Source organism: Talpa occidentalis, unplaced genomic scaffold, assembly GCF_014898055.3.
Source record: "Talpa occidentalis isolate TD23 unplaced genomic scaffold, MPIMG_talOcc4v2.1 talOcc4.12, whole genome shotgun sequence".
In the NCBI taxonomy this organism is placed as follows: domain Eukaryota; kingdom Metazoa; phylum Chordata; class Mammalia; order Eulipotyphla; family Talpidae; genus Talpa; species Talpa occidentalis.
In genome coordinates this window covers 9,239,800-9,265,403 of record NW_023601212.1, presented here as the reverse complement: position 1 = coordinate 9,265,403, position 25,604 = coordinate 9,239,800, and the positions used below count along the sequence as shown (strand labels likewise).

The 25,604-nt window shown below is 53.4% G+C and overlaps 1 protein-coding gene across 1 annotated transcript in view; it reads left to right on the top strand.

Annotated features, from left to right (window-relative positions):
* Positions 1-25,604, top strand: part of PTPRS (protein tyrosine phosphatase receptor type S) — a 69,648-nt gene that overhangs the window by 14,626 nt on the left and 29,418 nt on the right. Inside the window, exons 5-9 of the mRNA XM_037505142.2 lie at positions 4,265-4,453; positions 10,288-10,398; positions 21,300-21,569; positions 23,617-24,198; positions 25,294-25,427. Of these exons, the coding sequence (XP_037361039.1) occupies positions 4,265-4,453; positions 10,288-10,398; positions 21,300-21,569; positions 23,617-24,198; positions 25,294-25,427 (1,286 nt within the window). The remainder of the gene's footprint in view (positions 1-4,264; positions 4,454-10,287; positions 10,399-21,299; positions 21,570-23,616; positions 24,199-25,293; positions 25,428-25,604) is intronic.

Below are 25,604 nucleotides of genomic sequence, written 5' to 3'. Positions count from 1 at the left end.
AGGAACAGATGTTGGGCAGGCAGAAACATCTGCCCTCCACATCTCCATGTGTTCACGTGGAGCCTTTGGGAACTCTGCCGGGCTGCCTGCTGGCCTCATTCAGGGGGGCTGGCTGCTGCAGGAAGTGGCTGAATACGGCCATGTGACTCCTAGCTGCCTTCTCCATCATATGCCGGTTTAGCCCAGGGGCCAGCAACTTGAATTCAAGTGCCGGTGCTACCACTCTGTAGCTGTGTGGCTTTGAGCAAGTTAAGGAACCTCTCTGAGCTGTGGTTTCCTCATCTCCAAAGTGAGATGATGACAGTGCTCACCCCAAGGGGGTCGCTGCGTGAACCAAGTAGGGGATGAGCGCAGTGCCCTGCAGGGCTGTGCTGTGGTTGGTCAGTTATTGCTGTGATTGTCATTGTGGTTACTTTGGTTTGAAGAAGATGGCTTCCCCTAGTCCTGCTGTGCTTCTCCAAGTGGTGGGTTCTGCCTGTTGCCGGGGGTGGGCCTGTTGCTCTGGCCCTCTCTTATCTGAATATGGGCCACAGCCAGCCATTAGCTAGAGTGTGGCCCGACATGTGACTCCTGAATGAGGGCAGTGGAGCCGTGGCCAAGCTTAGAGCCCTGGGGGCGGGGCACTCTGGCCTAGACCCCGGTGTGCAGTCTGCTCGGAGCCCCTTGCTCAGAATGCTTTGCCGTGACCGTCTGAAAATCTTAGTGTTTTAACGAGGGCCCATAGTTTCATTTTGCATCAGCCCCAGCTGAAGGGTTGGGGCGGGGGCTAACAAAGGGAGGAGCAGGAGAAGTCCATGCACCCCGGGCCGCCCCACCTCTTCCCAGCAGATATTTTTGCTCTGACCTTTTCCGGGCACAGACAGAACAGCCTGCCTCCTATTGCCCTGTGCCAGCCTCCATTGTGAGCACTCAGAGAGTTAAAAGGACAAGCTGTGACTCTGTTAACAGCCCAGTCGCGGGAGTCTGGAAAAGACGGATCTCTGCTCCCTGCCCCCCGAACACGGCTCCCGGCTTCTCTCTGTTCTCAGGCGCCCCAGAGGGCCAGGGTGCTTGGGCTAGGCGCCTAATCCCAGGTGTTCGCCTTTTTCCCCAGTGGAGCCCCAGGGCCCCCCCAGCCCCAGGCCCTGAGCCCCAGGGACCCTGAGCCCCAGGGACCCCGGCTGCGCTGGAAGGCCTGGGCTGCCCACAGCTCCCAGCGCTCCCGCCCCCCTTCCTCCCCCACCATCTGATTGTGGTCCTTGCTCACGCCTCCCTTGCTGTTGTTTTAATTAAACTCTGAGGAATCGGGCACAATGTGGTACACGATGAACATTTTTGTTTAATTAGGAGCTCTCGGTAATGTCAGGCGGCCACCACCTCCCCCCGCACCTGCGCGCCTGCTCCCCACCCTGGCTGGCTGCCGCCCACACACACTCATGGGGCTCCCGGGGCTGTGTACACACAGGAAGTGCTCACGTGTGGGCACGTGGTGGCGCAGGTACGTGTGTGATGACCACGCACATGCGTACATGCCACACACATGGCACCCTGTGTGTGAACTGCACACGCCTTGCACACCTGCATGGTGCACACAGACACATGCATGTCGGATGTGGGGATACAGGGGTGCTGGCAGACAACCCAGGCTCAGTGCACACAGCCAGCCTCGAACACCAAGAATTGAACCCTGGTTGTGTTCACCTCCGTTAACCCATCAGAGCTGCTTAGGTCATCCAGGCCTCAGACCCAAGAACAAATGGGGCTCAAACCACCTCAGGTGGGGTCTAGCCACGCCCCACCCCTGAAGACCCCAGCGTGTCCAATCCATTTTGAGGGCTGTGCATCCAGCACCCCCAGACACCCAGGCTTGTCCTCAAACCCCAGCCTTGCTGTGTCCTAACTGCGGCCACTGTCTGAGCCATAGTACCCCTCTGTGAACAGGCCCTACCTCGGAGGAGGTATCTACACAGCACCTGGTGCTCAGGAAGCATGGAGGCCACAGCGCCCTTGTTCCCCCAGAGACCCGGAGTGGTGCTGCCTCCACCTGCCTCTCCCTTGCTCCGCCCGCACCTCCTGCCCACAGCTGATGCCTGGGGTCAGTTCCCTTGCAAGCCTCCATCCCATCCTTGACACCCTCCCTCTTCTGCCCAGTGCCACGGCATGGGTGTCACTTCCTTTTTACACAAATTCCTTGTCCACACTGGGAGGCAGCAAACTCTCTGTGAAACACCTGAAAATAAATACCTTCAACTGCGGGACAGGCGGCCCTGTGGTGACTTCTGAGCTGCGCTGCCAAGGCAGGAAAGCCCCCGTCGCTGGCCAGGAAGTGCACGGGCATGGGCAAGTGCCAGTAAAACTTAAACAAAAGCTGGCTGAGGGCCAGATTGGTTCAGAAGTGGTGCCCGTCAGCAACCTAGAATCTCTGGTGTGCATCATGTTCACTCTGGAACCTGTCCCCTGGACACAGTATCCTGGGCTCTGCTCCGAGGCTTTGTGTGAGAGGATCCCTCCTGCCTGTGTCTGACGAGTCCCTGTTGACAGGGGGCCTAGACCACCTCCAGCCTTCGCCGACTCCGGGCACCTCCGTGCTCCTCTGGTGCATGGGCTTAGGATGCTAAGCTGAGGGCCAGGATTGGGTGGGTGGCACCCAATCACCCCTCCAGGCCCGGATGGGATGTCAGCAGGCATGTCAGCATCCCCGCCAACCTCAGTCACCCCAGCCCCTGGGTGCTCACGTCCGGCCCTTGTCCGTCAGGGGTGGGCCCGTGCCGGGGCTGCTGTAACATGCATCTCTGGCGGAGGGGCTTAGCAGCACTTACTGCTTCACAGTGCTGGAGACTGGGAGTGCAGCATCGAGGGCTGAGTGCTCTGAGGGAAGGGAGGACCCTTGGCGTGTGGACGGCCACCTTCTCCCCGTGTCCTCAGTTGTCCACCTGAGCCCGTCTGTGTCCTGACCCTCTAGATGGACAATAGTTTTGTTGGCTCAGGGCCCATCTTATGACCTCATTTAACTTGAATCACCTCTTTAGCGTCCCGTCTCCAAGCACACTTGCCTTCTGAGGCCCTGGGAGTTAAGCCTTCAGCACAGGAGCCTGAGGGCAGGTGTGCATTGCATTGGAGACAGGGTCGGGGGAGGTGTTAGTGGCCATCTTAACACACTCTGTTCCCAGCCCCCTGCCTCCCATGTGGGGCACCCTTTGTGCACGAAAGACCAGACCAGAAATGAGGGGCATTGGGAGTTAGAGCCAAAGAAACCTGGAATTGGGTGCAGGGAGAAGAGAAGGTGGAGGCCCCCTGTACTGCCCCCCCACCCCGGCTCCAGCTCCAGCTAAATTAGCCCACAGAGCCTGCAGTCTGCCTCTGCTCAGCCTAGGACCATCTTCTTGCCCATCACACGGGGAGCAGGGCTTCCCAAGGAGGTACATTTTCTCCTCCTGGTGTCCCCCTACACCTCCCTTTACCACTGAGTGACGTGCAGACTCTGGATGTTAAATGGGAAACCTGGAGGGGTGGCACCTCTCCATAGGGGAGGGGGTTGAACTAAGTCATTCTCATTTATAAAGTGCCTACTGTGTGCCAGGCCCTGCCCTGGGGGTGGGGATATGGTGACCACATACCTTCATCATGGTAAGTGGAGTTCGATCCTCAGACATTCTGGATGTCAGCTGCCTAAGGCAGCATAGACGAGGAGGTGCAGAGGGGCAGGGAACCCCAGCCCTGGAGTCTTCCCCGGGGGGAGATTGATAACCGAGCAGCAAAGAGGCCAGCTTGGCAGGATGGGCGTGTGACAGAGGGAGGGTGGTGGGCAGGGCTGCGGTGGCTGGGAGGCTGAGTTCCTCCTGAAGTGGTGGGGCCGCAAGAAGGCTGCAGCTGGGAGAGTGTGGTTCACTTCTGTTCTGGAAAGTCCCCTCTGGCTACTGTCTGTGGCCCTGGCATCGCTGCCTTCAGGCTGGTCACACTCTGGAGGCATCCTGGGCACTGTGGGTATGAGCAGCTTCCCTGGCTCACACTTACTCAATGCCCCAAGCACCCTGCATCCCTGTGGTGGATAACCCAAAATGTCCCCAGATTTCACCCAGTGTCCCCTGGGCAGCAGAGTTGCCCCAAGGTGAAAAGCCTTGGTATGGGCTGATGTTCTCACGTGAGAGTCACCCCCACCCATGGACAGGGGAAGAAACAGCCTCGGGATGTCCAGGGCAAAGGCTGTGGTCCCCGAGCCACATCCTGCAGGGGTGGCCCTGCCATAACTGCATCTCTCCCCCGTTTTTCCTGTCTCCTTCCTCAGAGGACCAGCTGCCCCCCGGCTTCCCCAACATTGACATGGGCCCCCAGCTGAAGGTGGTAGAGCGGACCCGGACGGCTACTATGCTCTGCGCTGCCAGTGGCAACCCTGACCCCGAAATCACCTGGTTCAAGGACTTCCTACCTGTGGACCCCAGTGCCAGCAACGGGCGTATCAAGCAGCTGCGATCAGGTGAGCGCAGGTGACCAGCAGGCTGTGGGAGCCACAGAAGGTGGTCGTGGGAGGACATCACCTCTGACCGTGGAGGGAACTGGTGTTGAGAGGGAGTTCAACATTGAACCCCTGAGGGTAATAGGACATGGAAAGGCAGGACAATGAGGGGGCGGTGGAGTGCTGTGGGAGGAGAGCTCCTTGGTGCTTGGGTAGGGACATAATAGATGCACAATAATGGAGAACTCCAGTGCGTCACAGGCACAGAGTGTCTCCAGTACCCAGGCAGTGGAGTCCTGAGGCGCACAGTTGTGGGTGATATGGAAACCATAAGCTGTTGGGTCTCTGCGGTGCCCCAGCAGAAGGGCAGAGGTGATAGGGAGCCATGGAGGGTGCTAGGGGGAGTCCATCTTCCGCTCCTAACCATTAGGTATATAACAGGACATTGGCAGTTAAGATAACGGGGAGCCATGGAAGGGGGCAGAGGCAGAGTGTCTTCCATGCTGAAGCGTTGGGCATGTCCAGCAAGGAGATAATGGGGTCCAGACAGGTAGCAGAGGGAAGTGGCATAAGGCAACAAGAGAACATTCCCAGTGGATGTCTCCAGTGGAGATAGTGGGCCACAGACAGGTAAGGTAACAGGGAGCCATCGAGAGCTGCAGGGAGAGAGTGCCGCCAAGGCCGTCGCCCTGAGTATGTAATGGGGCACGGACAAGCAGACTGGCAGCCCAGGCTGAGCTCCGGGGACCTCGGAACACAGCTCGAGGCCTTGTCCACTCTGGGGATGGGTGAATTCCATAGTTGTGTCTCAGCATAGCACCCGCGAGCCCTTCTGTGAACTCCTCTGTCTAGGGGACTGTGTGTGTCATGTCACTTGTCCCACTGCTTCATGGCGTGTCTGCATGCACGTGTCTGGGCTCACTGTTGTGGCCTGCTTCGTGGGTGGGCACACACAGGCTGTCCGTCGGCACAAACAGGTTTGCCTGCCCTCCCAGAACAGAGCTGTGCACGTGCACCCTGGCCCCGCAGCATCCACGTTACAGGCCTCCCTTCATACACGTACGCAGGCAGCGCCCCCATGTGCAGGCACGTGTGATACCCGCAGGTCCTCGTGCGTGCGATGGGCACTAGGGCCGTCCCTGGTGTGCTCACGTGCATTTCAGTCTGTTGCAAGTACACACGGGGACATGCTTCTATCCTGTCTCCCCTCTCAGACTGGCCCTGAGCCTCCCTTGGAGGCCCGGCTGCCGTCCTCTGTCTCCCTCCCTCACTGCCCAGCTGTTGTCTGAGGACCCAGCCACCCCGCCTCTGCTTTCTGTTCTTCCATCCAAGACCCAGACCCTGCGTAGTGCAGAGGTGGAGCCCAGAATTTCTTCCCTGGAGAAAGACCATCTCACCGGGGAGAGAAAGAACCTTCTCTACCCAAAGATATTTGCAGTGTGGGGCCTTCCACCGTAAGAACGGTGGCCACACTGGGCATCTGGTTGCTCCCTGCTATTATAGTACCTGCAGGGTGAAGTGGTTAAGGGCCCAGCCACAGGCCCCAACTCCTGGGGCTCAGACTGTGCCCTGCAGCAATACATCCTCTTGGGACCTTGGTGTCCCCATAAAAGGTGCCTTATCCCTCGCATTATGCCGACAGAATACCTGGCACAAGTCAGTGCTCGATGAACATAAGCCGCGTTATTAATCACCATAAACCTGATTGTTATTCTGACTTCCCCACCTCAGTGAGGATCCAGGCTTCTGAGTAACCACCCATTAATGTTCCTCTTCTCTTTTCTTGTCCTCCGTTGTAAACGTTCAGAAACCTTTGGTAAGTCTAATTTCTTCACCACGTCAACAACTAACGTCCCCTTTGTGCCCCTGTCCTCTCCCCTCAGACTAACAGCCACCGTGACAGTAACTGTGACCCACTCCACGTGGCATGTTTACTAACGCCTTCCTGCCCCCCTCACCCCCACCCCTGCCCCAATGGTCCTCCAGCTCTCCTCAGCCGGGCACCAGGGGGCTGCAGAGAGAGGAGCCCGAAGGGAAAAGAGGAAAAAACCGCAGGACCATCAGAGTTAGATCAGACCCCAGAATGGGGGTGAGGGAAAATCAGAGGAATCTGGGGACCCATGGAGCTTTCTATATAACAGTGCCTCGTCCCATTCTTGGCCTTGACCCTGTTTAGAAAATGATGAAATCAGAAGTTTAAGTGCTAGATCTGGGGTGAGAGGGTAGTTTCCAGGTGGGCTGGTACTGGGCACTTCTTATCCTCTTTACCCAGCATCCAGCCTGGATCCCCTGAAACCACTTGGCTGGACTAATTCTTACTAAAGTGAGAGTGATTGCAATTGGCCCTTGATAGTTACTTATTTTCCTTGGAGTGGAAAGCAGAAACACCCTTAGGATCCAAGAGGGACATCCCCTCTGCCACCAATATAGCAATCATAGGCTGCTGGGCCATCATTTGAAGTCCATTTCTTCGACCTTTATCACCCCGATAAAGTGTAGTAGAACAACCCAAAGCAGGGGCTGACCTAGATTCCCACTGACCCAGATTTTAGCTCTCCTGAGTGCAACCTTAGGCAAATTCCCATTTCCTCCTGTGCAAAGAGGAGAAAATGACCTTGTCACTTGAGAATTTTGCAATAGATTATACAAGGGCCCCCAAAAGTTCAGAATAGAGGGTCTCCAGTCAGGGCCGGGGGTGCTGGAGAGCTGTGTCCAAGGCCCACCTCTGCCTCTGGCTCATGATACAACAATTCTCTGGCACCTTCTGGGACTCAGTTTGCCTGTCTGTAAAATGAGCCATGCAGAGGGAGCTATGTTTTCTCCTCCTTGGAGCCTTCTACATCCTGGCCTGAGGCATGAGGTATGAAGCTCCAACCCTGGGTGTTGCCTGTCTCCTGACTCTTCCTTCCCCCAGCGCCCCGACACCAAGACAGTCCTTTCCTCTTTTCCTTTTGGAAGTTTAAGAGGCTTCAGTGTCCTCCCTCTGCCTGGATCCCCTTTCTCTGCCCTTCCCTGTCCCCCTTACTTGGCCTGTCTGTAACATCTGCCCTTTGCTTTATTAATGCCCAGCCCTAGGGCACTAACCCCTCCCCCTGTGTCTAACAAGATCCCTCAGACCCCACCACTCCTTGTCCCTCCTAAGAAGGAAAGACAAAGCAGAGGTCATGGCCCTCCCTCAGTCCAGAAGGAAGGCAGCCAGCAGGGCCAGGCAGGCCCCAGACCTCCCCAGGGCATAGCAGCTCCCAGGGGCCTGTGGACTCAGCCCCTTCCTTCCCTAGGAGACGCCTCCTCTGTTGGGAAGCCCTTCTAATTGGCAAGCCCTCATGTCCCACCCTGTTCCTTGGAGCCTTGCTGGTTCTCCTCAGCAGGGACCAGGGCTGGCTTAGCCCCCCTGGGGGCAGAGGGAACAGGCCTGGCTTGGACCTCCCCGGGGCCCCCGGCCCCCCAGGACTGCCTTCTGAAATTCACCTGATTCTCTCTGCTTCCCTTACAGAAAGCACTCCGATCCGAGGTAAGAGGCTCTTTCCTCACTCACCCACCCACTCACGCTCTCTCTCACTGCCCACCCAGTTCCCCAGACTCCAGAGGGGACTGCCCCCTGCACCCCCTCCACGTGTCTCCTTGCCACCCTACCCGATGTTGGTCCAGTCTGTGTCTGTGTTGCTGTCTGTGGCTGGGGGGGCCAAGTGTGGCCGCAGTGGCTCCTCAGGACACCTGCTTACAGGAAGAGGGGAGCTTACAGGAAGGGGCCACCTTCCCATGCCCACCCCCCGGAGTGCCAGACCCGGGGTTCTGACCCCCCTCTGGCTGCAGCTATTGTCCATCTCTAACCTTGGTTTTCCCAGCTGTAAAATGAGGGTGCAGAGGAACCCTTTGGCTCTACAGCTCTTTTTTTTTTTTTTTAATGGAGTAGGGTGTCTAGCCTGAGGGAACAGTCAGGCAGTCTCACAGGCCAGCCCTCCGGTGCTGCCCAGAGACTAGACTACAAATAGTCTGATGTGTGGGAGCCCTAGGAAAAGTCAATGTCTGGTTGTGACTTTGCTGTGAAACACTGTGTGACCGAAGGCAGGCTCCTTGCCATCTCTGGGGCCACAATGATGCCTGCCTGTCTGCCCTCCCCAGAGCCTGATTTTTCAGTCTGTGACTTCATGTCACTTCTGTGGGATAACCTTGAATAAAGCAGGGCGGACGGTTCTGCTTGAGAGCTTGGACTGGATTGTTGGACTCCTGGTGCCAGAATCTCCGATTAAAGCCTGTGACTCAAACACAGTAGGAGAGACTCACTCATTTTTACTTACTCGTGGTCAGCAAGCCCTGGGTCCCAGCCTCCGAGTCAAACATACATGGAGATGTTCGCTCAGTTTCATTTACTTACACAAATGAGGACTTCAACCCAGGCCTTTGATTTCAAACATATTTGTAGAAACCTTTGCCTCGTTTTTATTTATTCATGGGCACTCAAGGATTTTATTGAGTCCTATGATTTCAGACATACTTACGGATGTTCCGTCAGCTTCATTTCCTTATGAAAGTGAGGATTTGTTTCAGGACTGTGGTTTCGGGAGTCTATAGGATAACTGGGTTGATTTCTGTTTATTCATTGGCACTGTAGCATTTGCCCCAGACTGGGCTTTCAGATATTCTTGGGATGGGTCATTCATTTTTATATGTTCATTGGGAGTGAAATCTTTAACCTGGGATTTCAAACATACTAAGGGGAAATCAGCTCTATTTTCATTTGCTTATGGTCACCACGACCTCTGGTTTGGTCCTGTGATTTTAAATATACTTGAGGAAATGGGCCTCTCTCAATTTTCATTCACTCATAATCAACAAATCCTGTGATCCTGGTTGTGATTTCAAACATACTTGAAGCATTTTAACTTCAACTTTATTTGTGGGTCTGCAATGTTTTCATTGCAACCTCGGATTTTAAACACTTTTGAAAAGTTTCCTCGTTAACCTGCGAGCCCCTTCGACTTGAGTCTAGGACCATAATTTCAAAAACACTTGACAAAGTTCACTCAGTTATTCATGAGCACCAGGATCCTGAATCCAGGACTGTGGTTTTAAAACAGGTGGGTAAATAAATTCAGACTGACTTACTGAGGTGACTTAAATAAATCCTTGGGGAAATTCAGCTTCCTCATGTAGTTTCAGGTATAGAAGGCTTCTTTCACGCCTTTGATTCAAACATGCTAAATGTTATAAGTTTCAATGTCCTGTACCTCAGGTAAAGGATGATACCCCAGGTGTCAGGGGATGTACCCCAGCCCTGAAGTTTAAATTCTCTTGACAAAATACCACCCTGTCTCCATTTACTTGTGGGCACTGTAGGCTTTGATATCTGTCATTCCAAACACACTGAGGAACCCAGACTCACGTTGGTTTACAGATGCACAGAGGTTGAAACCAACAAGCAGCTGGCCAGTTCCCTGAACTTGCACATTATTTGCGATGACCCCTTAGGTCCCGGGGTCTCTTGAACCCACTTTCCCTCTTTCCTGGAGAGCATCATGGGACCCTTTACAAATACACCTCCCCCGTGCACTCCCCCATCTTTGTGGTTCAACGTGGCTGTCATTTATGCAGCGCCCACGGGTGGGCGGCTGCTTGTACAGTGACATGAAGGATTTGTCGGGGAGTCCTGTGTGTCCAGGCCAGGACGAGGCTAGGCTCAGGGCTGGGGGACAATGAGCCAGGGTAACCCCTGGGGTTTCTAGGCTAACTAAACTCTTCCATCTGCCTCGTGGCCCGGCCAGAGCAAGAGACAGGCTGGACTGGACTCCGGGACAGCCTTCCCGTTCTTCCCCCGCCTGCCCTGACTGCTCGAGCCTTCTGCCCTCTCTCCACAGGGGCCCTCCAGATTGAGAGCAGTGAAGAGACCGACCAGGGCAAATACGAATGTGTGGCCACTAACAGCGCTGGCGTGCGCTACTCCTCACCCGCCAACCTCTACGTGCGAGGTAGGGAACGCCGCATCCAGGTCAAAGGCAGGGACCTGCCCCATCCCGTTCCCCCTACCTCGGGCTTACAGCCTCCGGGCTCCCCTGTCCCCTGCACACCCGAGCCAGAAGATCCCCCGCCTGGATGCAGTGGGGACCGTAGGCAAGGAAGTGTGTCCCTCTCTGGACCTCAGTTTCCTTGCCTGTAAAATGGGGGTAGCTTAAACCCACTCCCACCCCGTGCCTGGTGATGGACGCCCCATGGGTTTTAGGATGTGGGTGGGGGGGGACAGGAGGGACTGTGGCAGGGTCGGGGAGGGGGTCAGTCTTGGGCCTACAGGGCAGGGGGAGCCTGCAGGCCTCTGCCCCACCCCGCCCGCCCACCCAACTGCCCATCCAAGTCGGCTTCTGTGCTGTGTGTTGTGCCGTGCCCCCTGTTCCGTGCTCGCTTCGCTTTTCCGAACTCCGTGGCCTCGTAGCTCCCCGCTTTACCACCCCTCCCCACAGCCCCTCTATCTGAGAGTTGGGGAGGGGTCTTTGAGGCATCCCCTCCTCCAAACCGGCCCACACCCTCAGCTGTCCCCTAGCCTGGTGCTATCTGTCTCATCCTAGTTACCCTCTGGAAAGGTCTGATTTAGGCCAAGGGAAGATGGGGCCACTGCGAGGCACACCCCAGGGGCCCGGCACTGCCCCTCCCAGGCTGAGGCAGGCACGGCACCCAGCAAGACGCGTCACTCTTGGAAGCAGGAGGTCCTTCTCCCGTGCCCACCCCACCCAGAAAGCCCTGGAAGTGTCTACACATACTTCCTTCTGGGTCCCTCCCAGGGGAGCAGCAGGGAGGCTCCCTTTGCCCCCGATGCCTCTGTAGACCCCTCCACTTATCCTCATGTTAACTCTCTTGGATCCTTTTGGAAATGATAGTCTGCCTCCCCCTCCTCCTCGGCTCCCCCATGCCCACCTCCCACCTTCTGATTTGACTCTGGTAGAAACAGCTTCCACCAGGGAACCAGGGGGCCCGCCCCCGCTGTCCGAACCCCAGGGCTGCTCGGTCAGCTCCGTGTAATTGACTCGACTCTCCCCTCTCTGAGCTGCAGTTCTCCCCATTCGAAATGCCAAGCCCCTGCCTTCCCCACCTCAGAGGCCGGAGGGTTCCTCTTTGACCTGCAGACCCTCAGCCCCTGGGCCCTCGGCCCTCCTCCCAGTAAAGGCCCCAACCCCGAAGCAGTTCCTTAGTTCTGCACTTGAAGTTTTGCATCTTGTCTCTGAGGAGGAAGCTGCATGGAGGGAGGGGATGGGACCGCGGGGGTGTGGGCGGGCAGGGGCATACCTCCCACCCGCTGCCACAGCACCTCTGGTGAGTTCCAGCGCGCTCATGAATTCTGACTGACTGGTCTTCGTCTAACCTGCTTATTTCTTTGCAAACACCTGGGATGGGGGTTTGTAATTCTGGCAGAACTCAGAGACAGAGCGGACAGCAGGCATGGGGCAGGGTGGGGGCGGGCGCTCAAGAGAGAGGGTGCAACCAGGGCGGGGGGCTTCTGTGTCCTCAGCCCCCAGAGGTGGGGTCCCCGGCTTGAACCTCCTTCCTGTTGGGGAGTCCGGCCTCCCAACCTTTGCCTGGGTCTCAGATGCTCCAAAATTAAATTTAAAAAGAAACGTTCAAAGGCGAATATAGATCTTGTATGTCAAGGAAAGAGAAAAGGTTGTTGCTGTTCTTTTTTATTTTTTAATTTTAATTTTTTTTGGTTTAATGAGAAAAAAAAACAACAAACTATTGCAGCTTTTAGCCTTGGGAAGTCCTCTTTTTACTCTCTGTATCTCCCCTATTTTTTCTCTTCTCCCCATGTCATTGTGTTCTGCATCAAACCCCCTTTACATCCCTCAGAGCTTCGAGAAGGTTGGTGTGTTTTTTTCTTTTTTACTTTCTTTACCCACATTTTTACATTCTGAAAGTGACACGCACACACACAAAACTCACACAGACACACAGACACACACACACACAGAAAATAATAATTAAAAAAAAGTAAATGGAATGTGAATAACTGGCACAAAACAAACAAAACAAAACAAAAAACCGCCAAGCGAGAGCAAAAACCCAGAAAGACACGAAAATCTCAGCCGCGCCCAGCCCGGCCTAGGGCCGGCCGCACACATGCGATGCTTGCATTGTGGTCGCCTCTCTATGCATCCGTTGGTAATGTTGTTGCTAAGTTTTTTGCACTCCTCGTCGTCATGGTAACTTGGGCCTGATGCATGTTGGGAGAATGTAAAAATTTCTCTGCATGCCACTCTTGTCGGTTTGGTTTGGTGAATTCCCAACACCTTCTGTTGGAGTGTTTCTTGTCTTCCGTTCCGTTTTTCTCCTTTGGTTTACTTCTTTTTCTTTCTTTTATTTATGAATTTCTTTTCTTGGTTTTGTTTCATTTTGGGGGGGAAAAAACCGATCGGTTCGTTTTTTTTTCCCCCCTCCCATCCCCTTCCTCAACCCCTTTCTCCCTCAAAGCGTTTCGTCTTTGGTTCTGTATCGTGTTTCCGTGCTACTTGGTTTTGGTTTCTTGGGCTGAGCTGTTTTGTGGTTGTTCTCCAAACGCATTGTGATTTAAAAGCCAGTGTTCCTGTCCCAACTACCATCCAAGGAGGGCGGAAGGGGTCCCACAGCTGGGATGCTGGGGCAGAAAGTGACCACATGGGGTCTCAGGAGGGGCATAGGCAGGCGGTGGGAGGTCGGAGCCTGGTGAGGTGTGTGGGGAGAGCAGCCCATTTGCCTGCCCTTACTGCTTAAGCCCCTTACTATCCTGGGGAACGACCATGTTGGAAGGGAGCTTAAGCACACATGTTCCCGTCCTTCTGCCTTAGCGTGAGGCCAACGCCTGCCCTCCCAAACTACACCCATTTGAAGCATTTGAAGCACAGCTGAATGGGCACCTAATATTTTGAGTTCTTGCTCGATAGAACAACACATCCACATGTGGGAAGTGATCACCTTTAAATGGACCATCCACCCCAAATGGTGCATGCTTGGCACATGAACCATGTTCAAAATGGCAGCTGGCGTGATAACTTTATGCTTCTTGGCTGGGCACAAATAAAGAACTGCCTGTCAGAAAATAGGGCATGACTGATTTTGGAAGACATACTTAGCCAGCTATCCTGTGTTTGAGTGCTATGCCTCTGCCTCCCAGGTGATATTGGCTGCTCCTCCCACCTTCTCTCAGACTTCAGGCCCAGTCACAGGTGTCATTTGTTCAGCAGTGCAGCCTGGTCACTTTCTGAGTCCCTGAGCATCAGAACTGTGGAATTCTGGAGAAAACCCAGGGGAACTTTGGACACAGCCTCTCCCCCTCTCTCTGCCTCCTTAACCTTCCCTCTACCCCTCTCCCTTCCTCTCTCTCTCTCTCTCTCTCTCTCTTTCGTTCGCTCTTTCTCTCTCTCTTTCAGCTCTTTCTCTCTGTGTCTCTCTCTCTTGTAAATCTTCAGGGATGCACACTTCCACCTTCTCCCTCCCTGAAGAAAGGCAAGCTTTGACAGTCCTGTTCTACCCCCGTCCCCCAGTAAAATATTCATTTAGATTTCTAGCCCCCAGCTCCCTACCCAACACAGATGATAACTGAAGGCATAGGCCAGCCTGTTTGGGATCACCGTTCCCCCTTCTCTCGCCCTTGCTCCTCTAAACTCTCCAATATTAAGTCCAGGGCCAAGTTGGCTAGTGGACTTCAGGTGCAATAAGAGGGAGTTAATTTCTCCTATCTCTTTTTTTAATCTAGTAGGGGAACTGCCAGACAGATTCTCAGGAATCCCCAAAAGATAAAAGGAGAGGGGTCCCCCCACTCCTACACCAAAGTTGGGGCCAAGTGAATTGGAACTGAGGGGTAGTTGAGGCCTCTGAAGATCATGTGGACTTTTTGGGCAGCGTAGCCTAGAGGTGAGAGTACAGACTCTGGGCTCAGCACATGTGCATTCAAATCCTGCCTCTACCCCCTACTTAGCTTTGTGACTTCAGTCTAGTAACTTGATTCATTTGATCTCTTGGAGACTCCATTCCCTCCTTTGAATAATATAGACCATCAACATGCCTAGCTCACAAGTTAGGAGGGAGGATTCCATTGAGCAAATTAATACTAGCCAAGTGCCCTGTGTAGTAGATGGCACATAAGAAAATACAGTGGCATTGTTGTAAAAGTGAGAAATAAAGAGTCTGAGCAAAGGCTTCGGGAAGTCATCTACTTTTGGGGGGAACCATCATTTCCTGTATGTTTTCATGTACTTCACATGTCCATAGTTTGAATAAGATGGCTTATGGGAAACTGCTTTGAAAAGAATCATAGGCCAGAAATTAATTCATTTGCTCAGATCTCTTTTTTTGCTAGTGCATTTCTGAGCCCACCCATGATCTCATTTCCTCCTCGCTCCAACCCCATCCCCATGAGATCTGTGACCTCCCCAGAGCCGTATCTCTTACTTTACCTCCCGTTACTCCTACAGGAAGAGCCATGGCCACATAGCCAGGAGAGGGCAAAAAAGACCCAGCTTGGGTGGTAGGCCATGCTTAAAAATATGGACCAACCCAGCAGAAGGGATAGGCCACCTGGCATGTTGTGCCCTAAAAACTACAATTGTTTGCATTGTAGTCTGAGCAGCAATGTTGCAGTTCATAGTTGCAAGGAATCCCCACCCTTCACAACCCAAGTCTTCATTTCACAGTTTCCAGCTTCTGCTGATGCTGGATGGTTCAGAGGATGGACTATTCAGATTTGCCTTTTCTAAAATTGATTTGCGATCCATAGGACCAAAGTCAAAACCATGCCCTTTTTTTAATGTAACTGGCAGCTCTGTTCCCAGACCTCCCCTGGGGAATATGCAGCTCAGGCTTTTGACAAGGGTGGGAAGTTAACCAGATTTCATGCTCTTTGGCTGTTAATTTTCTTTTTTGTCTCTTTAAAATTATAAACCTTTAAGGTGTGGGTTAGTGAATAAAGATATTCTCTTTACCATTTACTTCCACAGCATAGCATTATTGAACCACAATGCACATGACCCAGTTAAATGGTGTACCAACTCTCCAATGTCCCTAAGATGTACAGAGAAAATTTGGGGCAAGGAAGAGACTTAGGGAAGAACTTTCCACCTTCACAAAATTTCAGATATCTTCAGAGTTCTGGAAGATACCAGATGGGACTAGATAATTTAGTGCCCAGTCTCGAATGCTAGGTAAAGAAATCGGTACTTCATGCCCTAGGCCAGTGGGAGGTCTAGATTGCCCCCCAATTTCCAGATCTTCTTCAGAACCCTTTATTGTTCTATAGGCCTTTTAGATCAGTCTGTAGCATGAAATTGTATGGGACAAGTTGTTCTTAAAATTAAATTCCTGGTACCCAAGCTATATAATTGGTGGGTGTGACTTCCTGTCCCCTCAAAATAAGAGTAGGTTTAGATATTGGGTTTTAAGCCCCCTTCACCTCCTGTACTTTCAGAAAGGTTTCCATTGGGGCGTGTTGGCAATTTCCCCAGTTCCTACTCATTGAACTTGGCCATGCCAACCCCTCCATGCCCATTCCCGAGGCCCCTGACTTGACCCTGGGGGTAGTCAGTTGCACATCAGGACCCAGCCTTTCTCCTCATCCCACCTTCATCCCAAGGGGAGAGGGGGCTCCGGGGGTGGAGAAGCAGACTTCCCTCTACTTGGGCATGGTGGGGGGCTGGGAAGGGGATGTTCTGCAGGAACACTGAGCTCTAGACACCTCTCGCCTGCTGCCTGCCTCACACCCCTTTGCATTGCTCTTTCCTCTGTTCTGGGGGGGTGGGTGTGGAGAATATTAGATTACACCTTGTCATCTGGAAAGCCCCACATCTCCAGTAGCCACAGTGAGGAGGCCAAAGTGAGTCAGTCAATTGGCAAGATGTCATCCCATTTTCTACTAGAACCCCCCCAAAAGTGTGGGGGGGGGCAGAGAACAAAAACAATATACGCTGAAAATGTCAACTACTTGCCAAAGACCACTGGTCAGCCCATGGGCCAAGGGTCCAGCCAGGTCCCTCCAGGCCGTGCACGCTCTCCTGATGGCGGAGGGAGCTGGTGGTGGGAGGAGGGCGGCAGGATGGTGGAGAGGGAAGAAGGAAAGGAAGATGCACAAGAGAGGCTGCAGGGTGTTACCCACCCTCCCTGGGCCACAGGCTGGGCAAAGGAGGAGATGAGAAATGGGCTCTGGAATTAGGCCCTGACCCCTCCCTTCCCCCCGACAGGTGTAATCTAAGCTTAAGTAAACCCGTGGAGGCTGTAGAACTTCTTGGCATCTCCCCCCCTACACACACACCCTCTCCATCTGCATCCTCATTTTGGAGTCTAGAGGAGGCTCTGGCAACTTCTCTGATTCCAAAATGCCCAGCAGAGTCGTCCCCCTTCCCCCCAGCTGCGGCTTGCTGAATTGTGGAGATGTCTGACACTGTCGAGTTCCCTACCTAGTGCTTCAACCAGATCACCTCACTTTTGAGTTCCCCCCTCACTCCTTCCCACCCCCTTCTCCCTTGAACCCTACTCCCCTTTTTGGTTTTTGAGTTTCTGCTTCTTCCTGCCTGGGGGAGGGATTGTCTCCCAGTTGCTTTGACGGTTTTTGAGTTGTTTTTCCATGTGAATCGGGGTTTGAAGCCACCCACCCCCCCCCAACCTGCCACCCCCACTGCCCACCCTCCTGACCCCTCACCCACGTGGGTTCCCCCGCTGGGACCCCCCGGCTACTCGGTGACGAGAAGAGCTGGAAACCAGAGCCAGCTGGAGCATGCTGAGGACCAAGCTGGTGTGGTCCCCTTATAACCCGCCTGGACCCTCCATTCAGGTCGGTAATTGGGGGCGGGGGTTCCACGGGGCCACTCTGTCCCGTGGGCTCCGCACCCACCTTACTTTCTAACCTGTACCTCAAGCTTGCAGCCGGGGTGGAAAGACGAGTGGGTGGGTGTCAGCACCAAACTGGGCAGAACACAGCGTCAAGCCACCCCCCATTGCCAGCCGGGAGGATGCCTAGAGGTCTCGGACCCCTGGAGGGTCTGAGCCACCTAGTGCCAACTGGGCACACTCCTCCCCAAATTCGTGGCAAACCAGCCCTCTTCCTACAGCACACCCTCAGAAGCAAATGAGGGGGGTGAGAACACAAGTGGGCAAAGTTTCTTAGGTGTCAGCCTTTACAGTTTATTGGCAGATCCGTTTAACTGATGGCTGCCGGCCATGCTGGAAATTGTGAGCACTAAAATTACTGTTGTTGATAAATGCCCTCCCACATTAACTGACTTATAATTAACAACCCTGCACAGCAAGTCTTTTACATATTTAAGATGTATGCCTTGTCTCTACTTCTGGAAAAAGTTAGAGGTACCTTCTAAATTAGGATGCCTCCTAAGGGGAGATATTTTAAGATAAGATCAGATGTGGACACATTCTTTTGGGTGAGATGTTGAGCTTTGCGAAGGAATAAATTGGGCTCACATTTAACCTTTAAATCCTAAAGTCTGCTCTTACTTCCTTTGCTGTTCCAACAGTCCCTTCAATATCAGCCTTTTACCGATGGCTTCTGGACAATTATTATGATGGCTGCTGGATATTATTTAACTGGTGCTTGCTGGTGATTGGGTACTTTTGCCCTCTTTGGTGTCCCCAGAGGATAAGGACTCACAAGTTGGAAAGAGCCAGATGCCAAGAAGGGACACCTGGCTGTCATTCTGGCCACTTAATGTGGTGAGCGAAGACTCACTTTATCTGAGAGGCAGGAACCAGGCAGGCTGACTTGGAGCTCTCGTCCTGCCACTTGCTTCCTTCGTGACGGCCAGCTAGCCCTGTCCCCTCCCCGAGCCTCTAGCCCTCATCCACAAAATGGATTTCAGGACATTTGCCTCTCAAAATTGTTGGGAGGGATAAAGCAAGATGGAGAGTCAATAGAAATTCTTACTGTATCCTTTTCTTTTCTTTTTAATTCATTCCCAAAACCCCTTAAGGTAGAGAATCTAATTGATCTTCCCAGCACTCCGAAAGGCCGACAGAGTCGTCGTCAGCCCCTTGTCTGGGTTGAGCATCTACCATGCGCCGGGCACTGCCCCACCCAGTCAGCTTAATGGCTTCTCGGCTGTCATCCTGTTGCCTCCATTTCACAGATGAGGAAACTGAGGCCCTAGGAGGATGAGGGACATTCCCAAGGCCACAGGGCCCACTCAGCTCCCTCACCTCTGCCTGAGGAGGTTTTGGGGGGACTCTGAGACCTCGGGGAGCTTGTCTCGGTGTGTGATGGAGTTTGCGGACCTCCGTTTGATGAGGGCTAAGCAAGGGTCTTCCTGAGCAGTGGGCCAAGAGGGCTGTCAGTGGGGGAGGGGGTTGGTTTGCTCCGAAGCATCTCTCTCGGAGAGGATCTCATCTCTGCAGCTGCCTCCAGCCGATGCTCCAGGGTGCTGGCTGGGGAGGCCAGACCCTGTGTTCTGCCTGGGGGGCGGGGGCACCTTCTTGGGGAAGCCACAGCCCTCCTCCTTTCAGACCCCGATTTTCAGCCCCACACCCATTCCATGGTTTTTTTTCTTCTTGCTTTTGGGTGTTTGGTTTTTATTTCAGAGGGTCTTTAATTTGTCTTTTTGGATCTTTTTTTTTTTCCGCTTTGTTTTTTCATTTGTTTCTCCTGGTTTTGTTTTGGACGTCGATGCTGATTTCTGTCCTTGATTAATTAGATCCCCCACGCTCATCCCCCAGCTCATCCCCCATCGTGTTCTGTTTCCATGACAACGCAGCGTCGGCATCCCACTCGGGCCTCGCTGTGGATGCCGGCGGCTGGCCTGGACTGTGTCCACTGGCTGGCCGGACCCCATTCTCCCCCAACTCCCCCCACCCTCCACCCAGCCCTGCCAGAAAGCCGCCCCCCATCTCAGTGCCCCATCCTGCCCCTCACTCCCCAGTCTGTCTGCATGGCCCCTCTGTCTTCCTCCTGTCCCCCCACTGCACCCCTAGCCCCTCCCCTCAAACAGTACCCTCCACTCCCACCATCCTGTCTCCAGCGTGACTCTGGACTTTTCGCGGGGCTTCCTTTTCCGAAGGGCTGCCAACTTCTTCACCCTCCCTCCCACCCCCACGGAGCTCCCCCTTCTCTTTGCCTCCAGCTGGGATTCAGGGAGCAGAGGTTGGGATTCTTAGTTCAGAAGCAAGACCGGAATAGAGGGAGTCAGCTGCCTCCCCATCTCTCCTGAAGCTCTCTCTGTAGAGCAGGCCAGACCCCCCCGCAACCACCCTCTCGGGTTTGGCTTGCTCCCCCAGTGCCATGTGAAAGTTAGCCAAGCTGGGCATGCTGGAAGTCCCTGTCTAGCCCTTCTGAGCCTTGTGAGCCCCCAATCTGTCATCTCTATGGTTGGAGATAAGACTCCTCCTTGCCCCCCCCACAGCTGGGGGCCCCCCACCTGGCTTCTTATGTCTGGAGACCTCAGCCAGGGACAGCCTCTTTCTGGCTAGAAGGACTTACTACGCTAACCCTAGTCCTTCCCACTGTACATCTGTGGTAAAGAAGTGCCCTTTGGAATGGAAGTTCAGATGCATGTTAGCATCCACCCTTGGCCCTCCACCCCGAAACCCATTCAACTTCCGAAAATGGAGCCCCCGAAACGCATCCTGCTGCCTTCGTGGTCTGTGAGACGGGACAGAAGGCTGCATCCGCTTCCCTGCTAAGAAACGCACAGAACATGTCCCTGTTTATCAACGTTCCAGTCCATTCCCTTGTTTATTATTATTATTATTATTATTATTATTATTAATATTCTATTTATTAGCCTGCCAGGGCTGTGATGTGACAATGTGACATGTTGCATTGGGTCACATTTGCTAGAATTAATATGCAGCATTGAAGTGGGCCCCCTCCCCTCTTTCTCTTTCTCTGTCCCTCTCTCTGTTCCTCTGGCCCTGATTCTCTCTCTCTCTCTCTCTCTCTCTCTCTCTCTCTCTCTCTGTCTCTCTCTCTCTCTCTCTCAGCTCATCTGTCTCTCCTCTCTGGCACCCACATGAGCGCCGCCCTAAAGGCCCTGAGATCCAGGTCTCATCTGTGCACTAGCCCCTCTCTGTCCCTCCTGGCTCTTGCTCTCTCCTCTATGTCTCTCTCTTTCTCTGTCTCTCTCTCTCTCAACCAACCTATTTTGCATGCTGTTTGTGATCCTGAGAGCTGCATCTATCAATGGAAACTTGTCAGAACTGACAGAAGCTTTTAGAAGGGTTTCTATACCCAAAAACCACAAAAATTTCATTAGAGTTTCTCATCTTTTCCTTGAGGGCCCTGGGGAAAGTGGGCGGGGCCCTGGGTCCCCAAGGGGATGGGTGGGGGGCCCAGGTGTTGGCCCCCTCTGCCTCTCAGTCCCAGCGCTGCCATGGCCTGTCCTTTCCCCATCTGACTGTCCCCCAGCCCCCCGACACTCGCGGCCAGAACCTTCCGAAGCTCCCCACCTGGGAGTGCGGGTGGAGGGGCTGCCTTCCGAAGCCATGTCTGTCAGCAAAGATGAGAAACGGCTGATAAATTTTTGTGTTCATATCTGTGCTGTGACCAGCCACTCTGGTCGCTGAAACCCTGTTGCTATGGAATAATGCTTCATGTCTCTTTTATTATATATCGATATATCTCTCTATATATTGTTTGTGAAGTACCTTCTTTTGAAGTTATGGTTTCTTTGTGTTGGAATTTGTTTTGTTTTGTTTTGTTTTAATTTGTTTTTTGTTTTTTTCATTTGGAAGAAAAAAATTTCAACTGGGGGGGAGGCAGCAGCCCTGTTTATATTTAAATTGTTTTCCACTTTTTTTTCCTTTTTTTCTTTCTTTCCTTCTTTCTTTCTTCTTGCTTTTCTTTCCTTTCTCCCACATTCCGTCTCCCTCCCACCCCGTGCATCTCCCTCTGCCTGCCGCTGCCGCCGCCCCCCCCCAGTCCGCCGCGTGGCCCCTCGATTCTCCATCTTACCCATGAGCCACGAGATCATGCCAGGTGGCAACGTGAACATCACCTGCGTGGCCGTGGGCTCGCCCATGCCATACGTCAAGTGGATGCAGGGGGCGGAGGACCTGACACCGGAAGATGATATGCCCGTGGGTCGGAATGTGCTGGAACTCACGGATGTCAAGGATTCTGCCAATTACACATGCGTGGCCATGTCCAGCCTGGGTGTCATCGAGGCTGTGGCCCAGATCACAGTGAAATGTAAGCAGGGCGCTGGGAGGTCAGCGGTTTCTGACCCCCAGATGGGAGGTACAAGTGGAAAATTTCTGAGTTACCAGTTTGGCTTCAGTCTTTCATGGACATTAAGGGGATCGTGGTTCTTTGGACAAATATTTAACACTTATAAATGATTCTGGTCCTGACCCCATGGGATGAGACACAGACCCAACTCTTTTGAGCTCACAGTCCAGAGAAGGAAATTTCTGCATAGCCATCCCCATGGGGTTGAGTTACAGGCTGCTGGGGCCACATAGTGTCATTCTGGCCCCCACCATAAAATTACCACTTTCTGGGCATGCTCAGTCAGGGAAAGACTACACATTGAACAAAAATGAACCAGAGAAGACAGGGTGCCATTCTCAGAAAAGGAAGCAATCTGTGCAAAAACTCAGGATTGACACTGGGGGTTTTGGGGGCTGGAACAGAGGACTGCAGATTCTCCTGCTGTCTCAAATTTATGGTGAAACTCAGAAGGTGCCCAAAATAATTTTCAAGCATGACGACACTGGCCAAGAAACACCACCCTCGGGCTAAATCCAGTCCTTCATTTATTTTTATAAATAAAGTTTTATTGACACAGACCCATTCGTTCATGCCTGCCTGTGGCAGCTTTTGGGCTACAAGGGCTGAGCTGAGTAGTTTCAACCAGGATTGCCCTATCCTGCAGAATCGAAAACCATTACACCTGGCCCTTTGCCAGAGCTCTGCCCTAGCTAGGGCCACAGATGATGTCGGCATTAGCTGGCTTTTTGGTTATTCTGCTAAGGGGTTACACTCTGGTGAATGCTTCCTTGGCCTGTGACGTGGACCCAGACTACTCAACTGTGCTTCCACCAGCTAGTGAGAGGCACAAACCTAAGGTCGTACCTGTGCTGCTGGCCATGAGTCAGAGGTCACCACAGCCCCTTCCTCAGATTCAGTCAGTTGCAGAGTTGTTTCTAGAACTCAGAAAACCCATTTACTTGTAGGTCACAAGTTTATTACAAGGGATACCAAAGAATATGAATCAAAGCCAAATGAAGGAACACACGGGGTGGAGGGCCCAAACAGAGGAGCTTCTGTCCTCGTGGAGTTTGGGGTCTGGCACAGTGTCGCTGTCTCCCCAACCTGGACACTCTCCAGATTTCCTCCTTTTGGACTTCTGTGGAGGCTTCATTACTTTGGCACGACAGATTCTCTCATTGGCCACTGATAGCTGGTTCAGTCTCCAGCAGGTCTGGGGGTCGTGGGGACTGAAGGAACAAACGTTCCAACCTCTAGCCACACAGTTCTCCAGGCAACCAGCCCCAACCTTAGGTGCTTCCAGAGTCACCTTATTCACATAAGAACAGACTCCTGTATGAGGGCCTTGGGAGCCCTGTGTCAGGCTCTGTGGACAAAGAGCAAATCTTTATGATTGAGATAAATCTGCACACATACGTGCATGTACTTTTTGGTCATCTGAACGACCAATATATGTTTCTTATAAGTCATAATATCCCAGCAACTACAGACAAACCTTGGTCCCTGCCAGTAGGGAAAACAAAGTGATGACCCTGGGTAGTCTGGGGCGGCCAGGGTGGCGTGGGAGGCATGACAAGTGAGCTTCAGCAGCAGCAGCAGCTACATGGCTCCCTGGGGATGGAGAGTCCCAGGTACAGGGAACGGGAACTGTGAAGTGGCAACAGACAGATAAGCAAAGTGAACTGTAGACCAGGGGCCACCAGTGTCTCTCCCCAAAGTAAATATTTTTCTTCTATAGCAAACTAGTTTGTTAAAAGGAAAAGGTGGTGCTAGTGGCCATTTAGTCTCTGCCGCCGCCACTCAGCTGCCCATTATAGTGGCCAAGCCACTGTGGGTAGGACATCCACACAGCAGGTTTCAATAAAACTTTATTTACAAAAACACATGCCGGTCCTGGGTCTACAGTCTGCTGACCCTTGCTTTAGATGGTGACGTAGGCTCCAGAGGGCCCTTTGTAGCTGACAGTCACAGCCCTGAGGGTCTGCAGCTGGTGTGCCCCTGACATGTGTCCGTCCTCCACCCACAGCTCTCCCCAAGGCTCCTGGGACGCCCGTGGTGACGGAGAACACAGCCACCAGCATCACCATCACATGGGACTCGGGCAACCCAGATCCCGTGTCCTACTACGTCATCGAATACAAATCCAAGAGTCAGGATGGGCCATATCAGATCAAAGAGGACATCACCACCACGCGCTACAGCATCGGAGGCCTGAGCCCCAACTCCGAGTATGAGATCTGGGTGTCTGCCGTCAACTCCATCGGACAGGGTCCCCCAAGTGAGTCAGTGGTCACCCGCACAGGCGAGCAGGCACCAGCAAGCGCCCCAAGGAATGTGCAGGCCCGCATGCTGAGCGCGACCACCATGATCATCCAGTGGGAGGAGCCTGTGGAGCCCAACGGCCTGATCCGGGGGTACCGGATCTATTACACCATGGAGCCCGAGCACCCCGTGGGCAACTGGCAGAAGCACAACGTGGACGACAGCCTGCTGACCACCGTGGGCAGCCTGCTAGAGGACGAGACCTACACCGTGCGCGTGCTGGCCTTCACTTCTGTGGGTGATGGCCCCCTTTCTGACCCCATCCAGGTCAAGACGCAGCAGGGAGGTGAGGCTGTGGGAGGTGTGACTCCGTGGGGGTCAGGGCTGCCTGTGATGGAAGGAAGTGGTGGTGCTGGATCTCCCAGCAGGCAGCGGGCCCCACTGGAAGCCGCAAAGCCATTCTTTGTCCCACACCGTGCTTTACAATGCAGCCATGTGCTGCTTAACAGCTTTTTGGTCAGTGACAGGCCACAAAGACAACAGTGGCCCCAGTGGGCTGTGCCATCTAGGTCTGTCATTACAATTACGACATTCTCACAGCGACGCAGTCGCCTAACGATGTCTCGGAATTTGTCTCTGTTGTTAAGCGACAAATGACTATTTTCGGGCTACCATTTAAAATCAAAGTCCCAGAAAACCCGAATTCTGCTTCCTTTGGGAAATCTGATTTTACAAACCACCCGACATCCAGATAGGTCCCAGCAGCTGCATCTAAAACGAGGGGCACTGTTTCTGCTTCCCCCTCTTCTCACTTGGCTGCACTGTTGGTATCTGAGTTTGAGAACCCCTGTTTGCTGCTCCCATTGGAGAGATCCATGCTGGCTGTTCTGAAGTAATTAATGCAAAGTGCGTCTACCCAAAGGCCCTGGACTGCTGGCCGGCTCCAGTTGAAGGCCTATGGATGGAAGTGGGGAGCATTTAGGTGCATGGGGTCCCAAGCAGTTGCTGAGCCTTTTTTTGGGCTCAGGGCTCCATAACCTCAAATCCAGAAAGACTCGGGCAGCTGCACAAGCACAGGGGCTGGAGCTCTGCTGCTGCAGAGGGGTGCAGTGTAGAGAGCCACGTTTCAAAATATCCCTACCAATTTAGAGAAATCAGTTCAGTTTAATTGGGAGGAGGGAGAAGGTGCTGGGGTGAATAGCAAAGGGAATTTTTTAATGTTTCTACTGGCAGAGAGAGGAGGTGGAGGGGGGGATTGAGATGGACAACTAACAAGGATGATACCGGGTTCCCAGAAAGATAAGAGAACAGTGGGCAAATATTCTGGAAGCTTCCAGAGCTGAATAATCTTCCTTCAGGTGCTCTTTTGGGGGTGGGCACCCTAAGCAGATGGACTCCCCCATCCTCCCCTTTCATTTCTGTTCCTCTGTCCCACCCCCAGTGCCTGGCCAGCCCATGAACTTCCGGGCAGAGGCCAAGTCGGAGACCAGCATCGGGCTCTCATGGAGCCCCCCAAGGCAAGAAAGCATCATCAAGTATGAGCTCCTGTTCCGGGAAGGCGACCTTGGCAGAGAGGTACCCAGGGGGTGGGGGGCAGGGTGGGGCTGGGAGGCTGCTCTCACCTGTTCTTTGTTTCTCTGGCGTGGCTCCCCGATTCTGTACCTGAATGCCTTTGCCCCTATTTATTGCTAATTTCTCCACCTCCTTTCTGTTTCTCCATCTCTCCATGTCTTTCTCTCCCTTCCCTCTGCC